The 15,474-nt window shown below is 38.5% G+C and overlaps 1 protein-coding gene across 1 annotated transcript in view; it reads right to left on the bottom strand.

Moving 5' to 3' along the window:
* GDA (guanine deaminase) overlaps positions 1 to 15,474 on the bottom strand; it is a gene marked incomplete at its 5' end in the record, with an annotated part of 135,469 nt that overhangs the window by 76,661 nt on the left and 43,334 nt on the right. Inside the window, one exon of the mRNA XM_081237468.1 lies at positions 7,128 to 7,216. Coding sequence (XP_081093594.1) covers positions 7,128 to 7,216 — 89 coding nt within the window. The remainder of the gene's footprint in view (positions 1 to 7,127; positions 7,217 to 15,474) is intronic.

Genomic DNA, 15,474 nt, shown 5'->3' with positions numbered 1-15,474 from the left:
CATCTTTAGTCATTTTCCATATCTTTAAATCACATTTTCTCTATACAGTGATTTAATTGTTTACTCCACCCAGGTTTAGAGTCAATGCAATCAGATGAATGTAAATTATTCTATTATTTAGAGATCAGAAAATAAAAATGAAACTCTGCTAGGAGAGGTAACAGTCCTAAATTGGAATGTCTTGGTATAAAGTTTACCATAGATCATGAAAGGAGGAAAAAGCACAGCACTGAGTAGAAGCAAAGCAGTCGTTGCACAAGAAATGTGTGAAGCTACAGTTTAATCGTATGACTTTGTTCTCACAATTGGGGGTTGTAGGACAGAGGGCAAAGATGAGAGAGGAGGTCAAAACTTCTAGAGCCATGATGAGGAATTACACACAAGTCACTAAGGATGACTGATGATGAGAAACAGAATGGCCACAATTTTAGTCCCAATGGTCACCTTGACCTTGGCTGACTGCAAGAAATCTAGTCCTGTCCCATGTGATGGAGGGGCTGAGTTCTGAAACAGAAGCAACAAAAGCAAACTGAGGCTGGTTAGGGAAGGGCAATCTGAGAAGACGAGAGTGTCAGTGGGTGAGTGGTATAAACAGTTAAGTGAAGATACAGGTGCAATGCTATGACAACCATGCTCCACATGTTTCTGATCACTCCACTGTTCCACCCATCAATTTTCCTATTTCTATTAACTCTTATAACAGCGAGTCCTAGAACGATGTTTTTTAGAGTTTTCAGAGGCACTGCCCACAGAATTGAGGCAGCCCAATGCTAATAGACACTTAAAGCTTTTCTAAAGAAATAATCTGGTTCACTGGTGTCTATTGTCTAATTGCATCCAAGCAGATATTTGTTAAAATACAGTATGCACCACCACCACCACCATCACCGCAAGGAAATATTAGTTACATTTTTATATACATAAGGAACTTGAACTCAGAATTGGACATAATAAAGAATCCCATATGGTACCAATTCAAAATGTATACCACTTAAATGGAAGACAAATAAAGCCACGGGTATCTATAAATGCTTTATTTTTTAAAAATGAGAACTAGGAATGGTGGTGATGATGATAAGGATGATGGTGACAGCAGGTAATGTTTACTGAAGTCGGACATGTACTGGGCACTGGGCACAGCATTCTACGTACATCATCTTATTTGTGGAAGGCAGTTTATTATAAGGTTTGAGTATACACATTCTTGACTGATACTGCCTGATTTTGAATTTATGCCCCACCATAAACCAGCAGTGGGATATTCTTTAACTGTTCTGTGACTCAGTTTCCCCTTACATAAAACAGAGCTAGAGTTTCACTGTAGGGCTGTTTTGAGGATTGAGTTAATATTTGCAAAAACAGTGCCTAGATAATGGAAAGCACCAAAAAAATTAGTTGTGATGATGATGTAATGCTCACAACAAAGTTAAGAAGTAGTATTGTAATCCCCATCTTCACAAGAGTAAACTCAAGCTCAGGAAATTTAAATAGCTTGAAAAACGTAATCATTCAACTTCAGCTCTAGAGCCTAGACTCAAACCCAGGCAGTAGCCTCAGTATTCTTCATCACTACACTCTGAATTTTTCATTCACTCTGGAAATGAAAAGCAGTGGCAACCTAAAAGCACTTCAAGAAGGCTGCAGTAAGTGGGCCTACAACGAGGGGGCATGCAGAGAGGGAGAAGGAAATACAGATTCCTCTTTGGCGTCAGTCACTGACCTCTTCAGAACACTTCAGTCCTTGGGGCTTTTACTGTCCCCATCATCATAACATGGAATGGCAGTGTGACTTCTTCATGTAGTTGAATTGTTCAATCAAATAATATTTCCCAAGTATCTACTATGTTTAAGAAACTGTGCTACACCTTGAGTCCAAAGAAAAATAAGACATCTTCTTGTCCTCAAAGAGATTATAATCTAGTTGAGGACATCAGGGGTGAGAGAGGACGTGTGTACGTGTGTGTGTGTGTGTAAGAGAGAGAGACAAACACAGAGAGACAGAAGGAGCAATTTCACTCCTAGTAATTTACCCAAGTGAAATAAAACATATGTTTACAAAAAGGATCATATAAGACTTTATGGGGGATTTATTCATACTAACCTCAAATTTACGATAGCCAGGACATGGAAACAACCTAAATGTCCAATGACAGATGAATGGATAAGGAAAATGTGGTACATATATACAATGGAATATTACTCAGCCATACAAATGAATGAAATTGGGTCATTTGTAGAGATGTGGATGGACCTAGAGTCTGTTATACAGAGTGAAGTAAGTCAGAAAGAGAAGAAAAAATATTGTATACTAATGCATACATGTGGAATCCAGAAAAATGGTACAGATGAACCCACTTCCAGGGCAGGAATAGAGACGTAAATGGAGAGAATGGACATGTGGACATGGGGGGAAGGGGAGGGTGGGAAGAACTGGGAAATTAGGATTGAGATTGGGAGATTAGGGAGATTATGTACACTACCGTGTGTAAAATAGATAGCTAGTGGGAACCTGCTGTAAAGCACAGGAAGCTCAGCTCGGTGCTCTGTGATGACCTAGACGGGTGGGATGGTGGGTGGGGTGGGAGGGAGGTCCAAGAGGGAGAGGACAGATATACACATATAGCCGATTCACTTCATTAGTTAGTACAGCAGAAACTAACACAACATTGTAAAGCAATTATACACCAATAACAAAAGGGCGGGGGGGGGGCGAGAACAATCCAAATGCCACAGGAACATAGATAAACAAACTGGTCTATTGATACAATGAAACGCTATTTGCAATGAAAAAGATTGGACTACTAGTATACATAACAATATGGGTGAATCTCAAAAACATTATTTTGAATGGAAGAATCCAGACACAGAAGAGTACATATTGAGTTATTACATTTATGTGATGTTCAAAAACAGGCAAAATTAATCTAAGTGATAGAAATCAAACAGTAGCTGCTGATAAGGGGCTGGACAGTGACTGGAAGCAGCACAGGGGAACTTTCTAGGATGACAGGAATGTTTTATATCTTGATTGGTATGTTTGACAAATATATATTTGTCAAAGTTTATCAAATTATATAAGATCTGTGCACTTTACTATATAAAAAATGTTTCCTAAAAAACAACTACAAAAAAATTTTTTTAAGAAAGGGTCTTGAATACTCAATTTAGTGAATTAACATGTATTTGTTATTCTGTAGCCAAGAGGGAGGGGATCATGAGAATATTTGATCCTTTGTTTTTTATCTTCTTTGGCAGAACTGTGACATATTGAACCCCAGGTTTAGGAAGTTGAATCTGGTGGTGGCAGGCACGTGTGGGGACACTCTTTCAACCTCTCAAGCATGAGAGCACTTCTGAATAAAGGAAAAGGATAAATATGAGAGAAAGAACTTGATTTTTATTAGCTCTAGTTAGCAGAGGAAAGAGTCAGAGTAAGTTTCTGAGCATGTGATGCTGAATAAATGACATAAAGTACAGAGAATTTAAAAGGAAAGTCCATTTTGAGGGAGGGACAATGTCATACTAAGCCTACAGTCAAAGTATGACCTGCAAGTCTCCAAAAAGCAATTGAACACATGGGATAAGAGGTCACAGAGTTAAAGATGGCATTCAGATTTGACAGTCTCCCCTGATTAGGTAAACCTAGAAGTTGGTGGTGCCGGAGATTTCTGTGGAAGAAAGAATGAAACTAAACCTTGAGCAGTAGCCTCCACTTAAAGAGTAGGATTGAGGAAGAGGTCATGCTCAATCTAGACAGAATCATTGTCAGGAAGATAGACACCTATGACAGAGAGTTGCTGAGGACAGCAATTTGGGGAAGGAGTGCAGGACAGTGACCAGTGTTAAAAACTGCAAGAGTCCAGACCCTGCGAGCTTTCATTTCCATACAATGACACCTGATTTCACATGGATGCAGTCCTTTATTATCTAAGTACTTACCCAGCCCTAGTATGTTTTAGTTACTGTCCTAGGTGCTGAGGAGAGAGCCATGAACAGGAAAGACAGGTGTAGAGAAAGTACTGGGCAAAAACTATTCGGTAGTGAAAGTTAGAATGGTAATGTAGGGGAGGAGTGAAAGTCACTTTTTGTTTTCCATGTAGGAGAAACCTGAGCATATTCTGAAGGTACCAGAGATGAAAGAACTCAAGGAGATAACACAGGTACAAAGTCTTCAGAGGCGACAGGGAGCAAGGATTTACAGTATCAGAAGTTTAACTTTCACCCAGAAAGCCTAGTAATCCTTTTTAGGAAACAGGAAGTATTATGAAATGCTTATTAATAGAAACATTCACATAATGAAAGTTATATTCCAGGATCACTACAGATAGCAGTACATGCAGGAGTGTGTGGACTGTCAGAGCTGCACGTGAGATTAGCCGTCACTGGCCCAGCTACTCATTCTATGGAAAGATCAAAGGAAGCTTGAGGATGATTAGTGGCCCAGCCAGGCTTAGAACTCCCCTCAAGATATCACTTGCAGGGCTTCCCTGGTGGCGCAGTGGTTGAGAGTCCGCCTGCCGATGCAGGGGACACGGGTTCGTGCCCCGGTCCGGGAAGATCCCACATGCCGCGGAGCGGCTGGGCCCGTGGGCCACGGCCGCTGGGCCTGCGCGTCCGGAGCCTGTGCTCTGCAATGGGAGAGGCCACAACAGTGAGAGGCCCGCGTACCGCAAAAAAAAAAAAAAAAAAATTAAAAAAAAAAAAGATACCACTTGCAGCTAAATGGTTGCCATCAAAAGTCAAACTGCAGGCAAAGCAGGGGGGCTTGAAGGCTGAAGCAGGAGAAGGTGAAAATGCTCTCCTTTCTCCTTCTGCTTTTCCACTTTGCTCTTTTCACTTTACTTAATCACTATCCTAACTTCCTCAGAAAATCTCAACTTTCCCTGGATAAAAACCATCAACTTCACATCCCAAACTTGCAGTGCTGCCTAGGCTGTACCAGAACCTGGTAAAAAAAAGAGAAAGAACAATATGTGCCCCTGTATACACTTGTCAGAACACCCACCTGTCTTTTAACCAAGTGGAAAATGCTAGAAAAAGCCCAACAATGAAAACACATGAACTTCTATAGAACAGCCTAAGTTACTCAGTCTGCTTGCACACTATTGGCAACCCTCATCAACATGCACTGCTGGGGATGCGATGGTCCCAAGGGCCTGGGAATCCTGGGCTGTTTGAAAACCACTCTTTCATTGCACAAAAATGCAAGAGTGTGAAACAAACAACATCTTGTCCTTATTAAAAATTTTGGTATTTTGTTCATTGTGGGGTTTTTGCATTAATTTTGGTTTTTAAAAATACTGCATTAAACTGCGTTAAAGTATTATTTATCTTGATTAGTAAGTTTTTTGCCCTCCCCAAAATCCTTAAATTCTGTGCTCAAGGTGAATGCCTCACTTGCCTCACCCTAATCCTGGCCCTGTCAACCTCTCTCTGGTCCATGGTCATAGTCTGATCCACTCCTATCAAAGCACGGCTCAGAGTGCTCCAGCTGTAATTTTCATTTAAAAAAAAATCCACACGGCTGAGATACCTGTAGGTACATTGACTCTATTAAACAGTCTGTCAGAGACATCATGTATTTTAATCCTGACTTGAAGAAATACAACTGTACCTATCTTATAGGTTTGATATAAAAATTACTTTGCATTTTAAATATAATTTTTCTTCAAAGATTTTAGTCTTCCACCAAAGTTCACAATTTTTCTTACCTTCTCACTTTTCTGTGTGTAGTGCTTATAGGTCTCCTGGAATATGCATTTGTTAGATGGATTTAACTCCAAAAGCAGCCTCATAAAGAGGGACAAAAGGATATGAAGACCCACAGATGTGTTCACCTCACTGCCCATCCTCCAGCCACTCCACCATCCTCCCACCCTCTCCCAACCTCCATCTCATCCACTCGCAAGCCACCTTCTAATCTTTCATGACAAAGCAATGCAAGAAGGTGACTTATAAATGTCAGTTATTCCTCAACCTATATTCTCAAGAAAATCTAGCGAGGAAACAGATGGCAACAGAAGAGGTGCCTAAAATGACCTCCATGCCCATTGGACTCATCTGCATGCCCATTGGCCACATGCTTCTAAGCCAACAGGGAGGCAGCACAGAAAGGGAAGGAGGAGGAGATGTGAGTATAAATGCAACAAAACTTTAGGGTCAGTCACCCCATCTCTCTGGACTGTGGCCAGCTCCTCTGCCTCAAAGACTAAGGGGGAACACAATTCACAGTCCTCCTGCAGTGGACAAGGTGTCTACCACAATCTAGGACAATCCTTTGCCAACAGCCCAGGAGACGAGGTCAAACAGGGGAAGTGGCTTGCTTTCCATCTAACAGCTACAGAGCTGTAGGGTGAGGATTCGTGGCAGGTGTTCTAATTCCTAATTCAGTGTTCTCACTACATTACTCTAAAGCCACTTCCCAAGTTATAAAAGTGTTTTTAGAATGAAAACGATTTTGGTTGACTTTGGAACTTTCATTGACTTTGGAAACATACTTGGCCTGAAACCAGACAAAATCTTTGAGTTTAAAAAAAGTATGCCCATTTCTATAAGACAAATCACCCAGGCTATGAAGAGAGTAGACCAATCAACAGGAAACACATTTGGCACAAATATTAACCACTAAAGTAGCTGGAACATAAAATTGTAGCTCAAATGCTACTTTTGGAGATAGGTCTTCCCTAAGCACACTGTCAGAGTTATTCCTCCCCAAACTCCCCTCCACAGCACTAGTTTATCTCTATCATGCTCCCTCGTTACTTCCTTTATAGAAGGCATCACTGTCATGCTTACATATCTGTGCACTTGTTTATGCTCCCTGTCTCCCATGGGCCATAAACCCAGTGAGGACCAAGGCTCTGTAGATCATTTTCACCTCCAGATCCTATTCTTACACAACACATAATAAGCTCAACAAATATTTGCTGAAGAAGTAAATGAGTGATGGCAGCCTCTAGTTTTCAAAGTTTCTGTCTTTCAGCTCCATGTTCTCTATTTACCTTCTCTTTCCCACCTCATCCTTAAAAAAAAAAAAAAAAGCCTCTCTGTCTCTCAAGACAGGTTCTTATCATCTGAGACTATTTAACAGCATCAAGTAAAAGGGAAAAATGTTGGCTCTGACTTACTGGTGGCTCAGTTCCCTTATTTCACATGGCTTGAAACACCATTCTTTGGCCAGCTTTTCTTGTTGGGATGCTTCTTCCAAAAACACTATCTTTAAAAAAAAGAAAGAAAAGAATCACAAATTAATGAACCATAGTCATTTGTTGTTATTAAATATCTAAATCTTAAAAGAGACTATACCATAGCTAAATTAATTTTAAAAGGTATTTGACAGCAAGTGGGATAGAGTTCAGAGGCAAAAAGATAGGGATTTGCCTTTGCTTGCCCAAAGAAGTAAACTGTATGAAGTTTCTCCTTTTCTGCCATTCTATAGATATAAGTAAGACTTCAAAAATTCTAATTTGAAGATACACAGTATTAAAAATGGCTAATTGGTATCTATTTCTCCCCACCCCCCAAATGATTAAAGGAAACAATTGTTTATAGAAAGTGTACCTCACTGCAGATGAATGAAAGATTTTTGTTAGGCTGTTATAGGATCCCAAGTCCAGAACACAGTAGTAGTATACCATGGGACAATTTATTAACACTGAACATAACTGCGTGTAATAATTGCCTGACAATGGAATCTTAGCATGAACTATGTTGATGTTCTGATGCTAGACATCTGCTATAAAGAGGTCTGCTGTATTTTTCTAGTATTGTGCATGAGAAACTAACAGAATGATCTCTCCCATGGAGCGTGTGAGTCCGTGGGCAATAGGTGGGAAACCCTGGATGGGTTCCAATCCCTCTTGGTCTGGTTTCCTCATCTGCAAACTGAGGATACCATCAGTACATACTTCACAGAGCTACTGTGAAGGCTAAATATAGTAATTTCAATTAAGAAGTTAGCACATCCCTGGAACATTTAAATGGTAGATACATTGCATCTATTGTTGATTCTTTTTAAGTGCAGTGTGATTGCTTTCTCTGTAAAAGTGGATTGCAAAGCAAGAAAGGACAAAGAAAAATGAAATATATGTGCAGGACATATCCTGTTTCATTTTTAAATGCAATATTGTAAAAATAAATGTTTCATGGAACATGAAATATTGAAAGAAAACTTTTATATAAAATTTATCTAAACAATTAGAAGGCAATATACTGCAGGAAAAATAGTTTGTGGAACAGAAAATAAAATAAATACTGACTTCTCTATTCATTGATATCCTTTTTAAAAAACAGCAATTTTTATCAGAAGAGAAAATAAAAATGTAATTCCTACAAATAAAGAAAAGTAATTGGATGATTCTAAAAATATATTTGAATCAATAAATGTCAAAGCAGATACAAAATTAATTGAAAATCACAAAAACAGAATTTTATCAATGTATCTTAGAGCTGATTTAACATTTACCATTACCGAAAGGAAGGGAGGGAGGGAGGGAGGGAGGAAGAAAGGAAATATTTGTAAAGTACTAGATTCATACATTTGAAATAAATACTTTTGAGGAAGACATAAATGATCAAAATTTACTCTGGAGAGATAGGAAAACTGAATGAACCAGTAACTCTATAAGAAAATGAGGAGAGGGATAAATTGGGAGATTGGGATTGACAAATACACACTACTATATATAAAATATATAACTAATAAGGAACTGCTGCATAGCACAGGGAACTCTACTCAATACTCTGTAATAACCTAAATGGAAAAAGAATCTAGAAAAGAGTGGATATATATATATGTATAACTGATTCACTTTGCTATACAGTAGAAACTAACACAACATTGTAAATCAACTATACTCCAATAAAAATTAATTAAAAATAAATAAAAGCAGATATGAAAATTTAAAAAAAAGAAACTGAGGAAGTTTTACTACCTTTTAGAAAAGCTCATGGTTCAGAACCATGCTGTCTAATAAAAATATAATGCCTGTCACAAATGCAAGCCACATTTATAATTTTAAATTTTCTAATAGCCACACTAAAAGTGTAAAAAGGAACAGTAACATTAATTTCAATAACGTCTTTTATTTAACAACATAGGTGGCTATGACAAAAAATTATCATGTCAACATAAAATCAATGTAAAAGTTATTAATTTTATTTTTTCTTAGTCTTTAAAATCTAGGGTATATTTTGCATTTAAAGTACATTTCAATCTGGCTGGTAAATTTTCATTAGAAATACTTCATCTGTATATTTAGACTTTACATAATCTACAAAACATAGACTTCACATAACCAGTTTGTCCCCAAAACACTGAAACACTGAGATGAGTATCAATTTTTAAATGAGAAATTAAATTTAAAATAAAAATAATAAATTTAAAAATTCAGTTCCTCAGTCATATTAGCCGCATTTCAGGTGCTTATTATGCCATATTAGAAAGCACACATTCAGAGAATTTTATAGCAAAGTTCTTTCTAGCTTACAAAGAACAGAAAAATGTCTGTGCTAAGAGCTCCAGAGCGTGGAAAACAATGGACACCTCTCTGTTTCTTAAAACTACCATAATCCTCATACCAAAACCTGACAAAATATACAATATACATAAACACAGATATACAGAGAATAAAAATTATAATATAAGCCAATGTCTTTTGTAATGTAATTATTAAATAAATAATTAATAATAAATACAGGCGCAAAAATAATCCCAGTGATATACTGGCAATAAAAAGCAAAAATACGTTAAAATAATAATTCAGCATGTCTGCAGCATGTAAGCCTCAATTATTTCAACCAAGCAAGACACATCTTCAATGAACTTAAAGCTGATGTTGAGTAGTTGGGCAAAGGCCCTACTCCTCAGAGACCACTGGACTAAATCCACCTGCCCTCTTTTCTGTTTTCTTCAGTCAACATGAAAACTAGAATTCACCTGCTCCTCAAATACACAGCAGGGATCTTGATGTGTAACATTCTCTTCAAAAAGCTCTGTGATACTTTCTTGTTCCTGACCTGCTCCTACCACTCTCCACTTCACTGTGACCTCTTGTTACTGCCCATCCATCAACAGCAAATTTCCCTGTGTCTTCAATATCTGCTGTGAGTTTCTCCCTCCTGATAACTGGGGCTCTTCCCTGAGGACATGGCCTTCCCTACCCTTCTCAAATGACAGGTATTCATACATCAGGGTCAGGCAATGAGTTTCCATACCCACCATGGCCATTTCTAAACCATTTTTCCTGCAGCTTCTTGTAAACATGGAAAGCTCCCTTAAGACCCACTCCTTTCAGCTTTCAAGGCATTCTTCCTCTTTCTTTGTTGTTCTGCTTTACCAGCCTTCTCTCATTGTTCAAATCTGTTGACGCCTGCCCCACACTCTATCTCTCCACTGCAAGCCCTGCCTTCACTCCTCATCATATAAACATGGACAACCCTTTTGAGATCATAGCACCTACTTCCATGAACTCATCTTCATGTGATCTGTTTACGAACAAATGAAGTTTATGAACTTCACGTCATGGCCACAACTTGGGCATGTTCACGACCCATAACTGTTCTACCTCTAAAACTACGGAATCACACAACTGACCACCATTTCTTCTTTTTCCTATTTGCCACACCTTAAAGAGCCCTCCCTTTACTTTCTCCTCTCTGCTTTCCCCCAGTCCATCTTTCACCACTTTCCTTGTCCAGCCTGGATTCCACCAGCTATTTTTTCATATTTCTTATATCTTTTAGTTAACACACATGTGCTGAATTTTCAACCCTGATGAAACCCAGCCCTGCTTCTCTGGGCTGCACCTGAGGAGCCAGGCAGCACTGGGGCAAGCACACCACACAGTAGACAGAATATCCATAGTCATCAAGTTCAAAGATGCTCCAGCCAATGTCTGTGCCTGGCCCCCTAAGACATTTCTCCAGCCCTGTCTTTACTGTCAATAAAATTGACAGGAGGCCTAATTGCTTATCCACTGACAGATCATTAGAAGTATTTTTTGGTAATAAATTTATACACAATTTTTTTACCAAATAACTCAAAAGGAGTTCAAAGGATTGAGGAAAATTGCTATAACAAAACTCTGCCCATTCCCATCTACTTGATTAATGTGAAAATGTTTCTCAGCACTTACATCTATAAAAATGAAAAATAAGAAAAAAATTGATACTGCTCCTATTTAATTCTACCAACAAGTAACACCCATAGATACATTACCTAGTTGGAAGAGAAAAACAGCTTTTTTATTTTATTAATACATTTAACAAATTACTTTTCAAAATGTGTAATACACATTTTAAAATTTCCTTGTGGTCCCAGGAAATTTTAAATATTTAAATTTATGCACACAAATTTCATTGCAATGGTTGACCAGTAAAAGGCTTTGAAGTATAAAACTATACTGTATTAGCACAAACTCTGTAAGAAAAGGAGAATAGAATTAGTAATTCTAGAAGAAAAAGGAACTGTATACCATTTCAGATCATTAATAAGGAGCTAGTTCATGATTTTTTGAAAAATAGATTAAGGTAGATATCAAACCACTATATTTTGATTCCATCAGACATCTTTTAAAAAGTAATAGCATAGCTTAATTTTAACATGTATATATTTACAATTTGCCAGAAATTATAAGCTTTAAACATTTTAAAACTTAATAAAAACTATACATACCAACTTCTAAAAATGCAAAAGCAAACAGAATTTTTCAAAATTCTTTTAGGGGGCACATTAGTAAAAACAAATGTGAAGAGTATTTCTCTAGTCAATTCATGTTCCATCCCTCCACCATGATGATTTCAAGTCTACCCTCTCTTCAAATCTCTCATCCCACTTACCCCAAAAATATACATCAAACATTTGCAATAGCTAAAAATTGCAGATAATTTCAGAGTCAGTCAAATAAGGGATTGGTTAAATATGATGAAACTGCAGCAATTAAAAGTATCAGTGAAGACAAATTTACTGAATTATCCTCGATATAATCTTAAGGTTTTTTTTTTTTAAATGCAAAAAAAAATTAAGGTAGGGCCTCCCTGGTGGCGCAGTGGTTGAGAGTCCGCCTGCCGATGCAGGGGATACGGGTTCGTGCCCCGGTCTGGGAGGATCCCATATGCCGCGGAGCGGCTGGGCCCGTGAGCCACGGCCGCTGGGCCTGCGCGTCCGGAGCCTGTGCTCCGCAGCGGGAGAGGCCACAACAGTGAGAGGCCCGCATACCGCAAAAAGAAAAAAAAAAAAAAAAAAAAAAAAAAAAAAAAATTAAGGTACTAGATAACATATATGGTATCCAATTTTTTATAAGAATATGGTGTTGGGGGGGTTGCTGTGTCTAAATGTTCACAGTGGTTATTTTCTCTTTACAGTAGAATTTGGGGGTAATTTTTGCTTTCATCTTTATATCTTTGCAGATTCAAAATTGTTAATAGTAAATGTTTTATTCTATCTAAAACAATAAAGTCAATTCCATTTAAAATATACATGAAAATGTAAAGTAAAACGAAATAGAAATACATAAAAATAATCTCTACTCATAGACCTATGGTTGGGGAGTTAAGATACGCAGAGACAGATAATGAATCAGATGGGGGAGGGCATGATGACAGAGTGCCATTGGTCCCACCAGTTCAGATGAAGAGATAGTGGGCCTGGTCAGTGAAGGTTTCAAAGAAAAGACAGAACTCAGACAATGATGTGTAGGATTTGGGACTTACAAGTATCCAGAATTAGAGGGAAAGGGATAGAAGGGGTAAATAATGATAGGTGCAGAGGCATAGAGGCAAAAAAACTACAAGTTGTGTTATAGACAGGTGTGTACTTTAACAGTGGAGTTGGAGAGAACCTTAATTCACAAATCAAGTACTTAATGGATATTTTTTTCTTCTTCTCATTCATGTATTCACTCAACAATTACTGCTTGAGTGACTCCTGTGTGCAAAGCACTATTCCAGGGGCTAGGAACAATAAATTGATAGATGAATATAAGACACATTGCATATATTAGTGTGTGCTATGATGAAAAATAAAGCAAAGTAAATGGATACAATAAGATGTGGGATGTGATAGTCTCTCTGAGAGATGATGTTTGAGCACAGATTTGCATGAAGGGAATAAACCACTTGCATATTCTTGGAAGAGCATTCCAGGCAGAGGGAAGAGCCAGTATAGGGACCCTGATAGGTATATTTAAATTAAACTTAACTTAGATGCTTGGCATGTTTTGAAATACCAGGACGACCAGTGGGGATATAGTATAAAGACTAGAAGAAAGTGTAGTAAAAAATCAGATGGAGGAGGTAGCAAGGGGCTGTGTAGGTCATGGCCTTGAGATTTATTTTTAGGAAACCTCTAAAAATACTGTGGAGGGCCTCCCTGGTGGCGCAGTGGTTGAGAGTCCACCTGCCGATGCAGGGGATACGGGTTCGTGCCCCGGTCTGGGAGGATCCCATATGTCGCGGAGTGGCTGGGCCCGTGAGCCATGGCCGCTGGGCCTGCGCATCCGGAGCCTGTGCTCCACAACGGGAGAGGCCACAACAGTGAGAGGCCCGCATACCGCAAAAAAAAAAAAAAAAAAAAAAAGTGCTGTGGAAAATTACAAAATACCATTGGTATTGCCTTTATGGGGCAATGGCTCTCTCATCTTGATGTTACCTGGGCTTATGTGGCCATTCATTCACTTACTCAGTTATTCATCATCAAGAGAGCCTATTATGGCATGGCCTTCCTCTTCACAGACCACAGTCTAGGTGGGCTGTCAATCACATACATAAGTCATTAAAACCCAAGTTTCATAAAATCATAGATGGTGCCAACTGGCAGGAACCTCATTCAACGCCCTTGTTTTCCAGATGAGGAAATTGAATCCCTTCTATTAAGCAAACAACTCCAAGTGCTCTCTTACTTAAAACAGAGACTATTTAGGATGAGAAATAATGAGAATGTCAAATATACTAAAGCCAAAAGCAGATGAGTAATGACTGTCAGCTAATGAAAAAAATCTCCACAAGATACAGCTTCAAACACCAGATGGCAAATGTGGGCAAAAGGCTTGTTGCTATGGAACAGAATAAACTGCTCTTTGGGCCATTGTGAAATAGCTTGGCCATCTAACAAAATAAGGTAATATATATTGCAACACAAAATCCACTCAGGCACAGTAATGGGAGATAAACAGATAAAAATGTGAGCTCTCCATGATTTCTGAAGCTTCTGGATGGAGATGAAAATTGCCATATTAGCTCAATTCATATCAAACAGATTAATAGAAAAGATAAAGTGAGACTGCTTTTTAAAATAAACTGTCAGCCTATAAAAGTAGAATCAAGTGAATTCATGTTACAAAGACACCAAAGGGTAGCATGAAGGACTTAGATCTTGAGGTCCAATGTTCTCATTTCACAGATGAGGAAACAGAACAGGATATGTGACTTGTCCAGGGTCACCAGGCAAGGCAGGAGTATCTGCTGGACTTGACCCATCTTCCCTGAGATTCTTCCAGACCTCTGTGACTGCTTCTCTAACAGTATAAACAAAGAGTCAGCGCACTTTCTTTTTTTTTTTTTTTAACATCTTTATTGGAGTATAATTGCTTTACAATGGTGTGTTAGTTTCTGCTTTATAACAAAGTGAACCAGTTATACATACACATATATCCCTATATCTCTTCCCTCTTGAGTCTCCCTCCCACCCTCCCTATCCCACCCCTCTAGGTGGTCACAAAGCACTGAGCTGATCTCCCTGTGCTGTGCGGCTGCTTCCCACTAGCTATCTATTTTACATTTGGTCGTGTATGTATGTCCATGCCACTCTATCGCTTTGTCACAGCTTACCCTTTCCCCTCCCCATATCCTCAAGTCCATTCTCTAGTAGGTCTGCGTCTTTATTCCCATCTTGCCCCTAGGTTCTTCATGACTTTTTTTTTCTTAGATTCCATATATATGTGTTAGCATACAGTATTTGTTTTTCACTTTCTGACTTACTTCACTCTGTATGACAGTCTCTAGGTCCATCCACCTCACTACAAATAACTCAATTTTGTTTCTTTTTATGGCTGAGTAATATTCCATTGTATATATGTGCCACATCTTCTTTATCCACCATCTGTTGATGGACACTTAGGTTGCTTCCGTGTCCTGGCTACTGTAAATAAGCTGCAATGAACATTGTGGTACATGACTCTTTTTTGAATTATGGTTTCCTCAGAGTATATGCCCAGTAGTGGGATTGCTGGGTCATATGGTAGTTCTATTTTTAGTTTTTTAAGGAACCTCCATACTGTTCTCCATAGTGGCTGTATCAATTTACATTCCCACCAACAGTGCAAGAGGGTTCCCTTTTCTCCTCACCCTCTCCAGCATTTATTGTTTGTAGGTTTTTTGATGATGGCCATTCTGACTGGTGTGAGATGATATCTCATTGTGGTTTTGATTTGCATTTCTCTAATGATTAATGATGTTGAGCATTCTTTCATGTGTTTG

This window comes from Mesoplodon bidens, assembly GCF_964165515.1.
Source record: "Mesoplodon bidens genome assembly, chromosome: 6".
In the NCBI taxonomy this organism is placed as follows: Eukaryota; Metazoa; Chordata; class Mammalia; order Artiodactyla; family Ziphiidae; genus Mesoplodon; species Mesoplodon bidens.
Note: the sequence above shows the minus strand (reverse complement) of the source record. Positions and strands in the feature narration are given on the sequence as shown.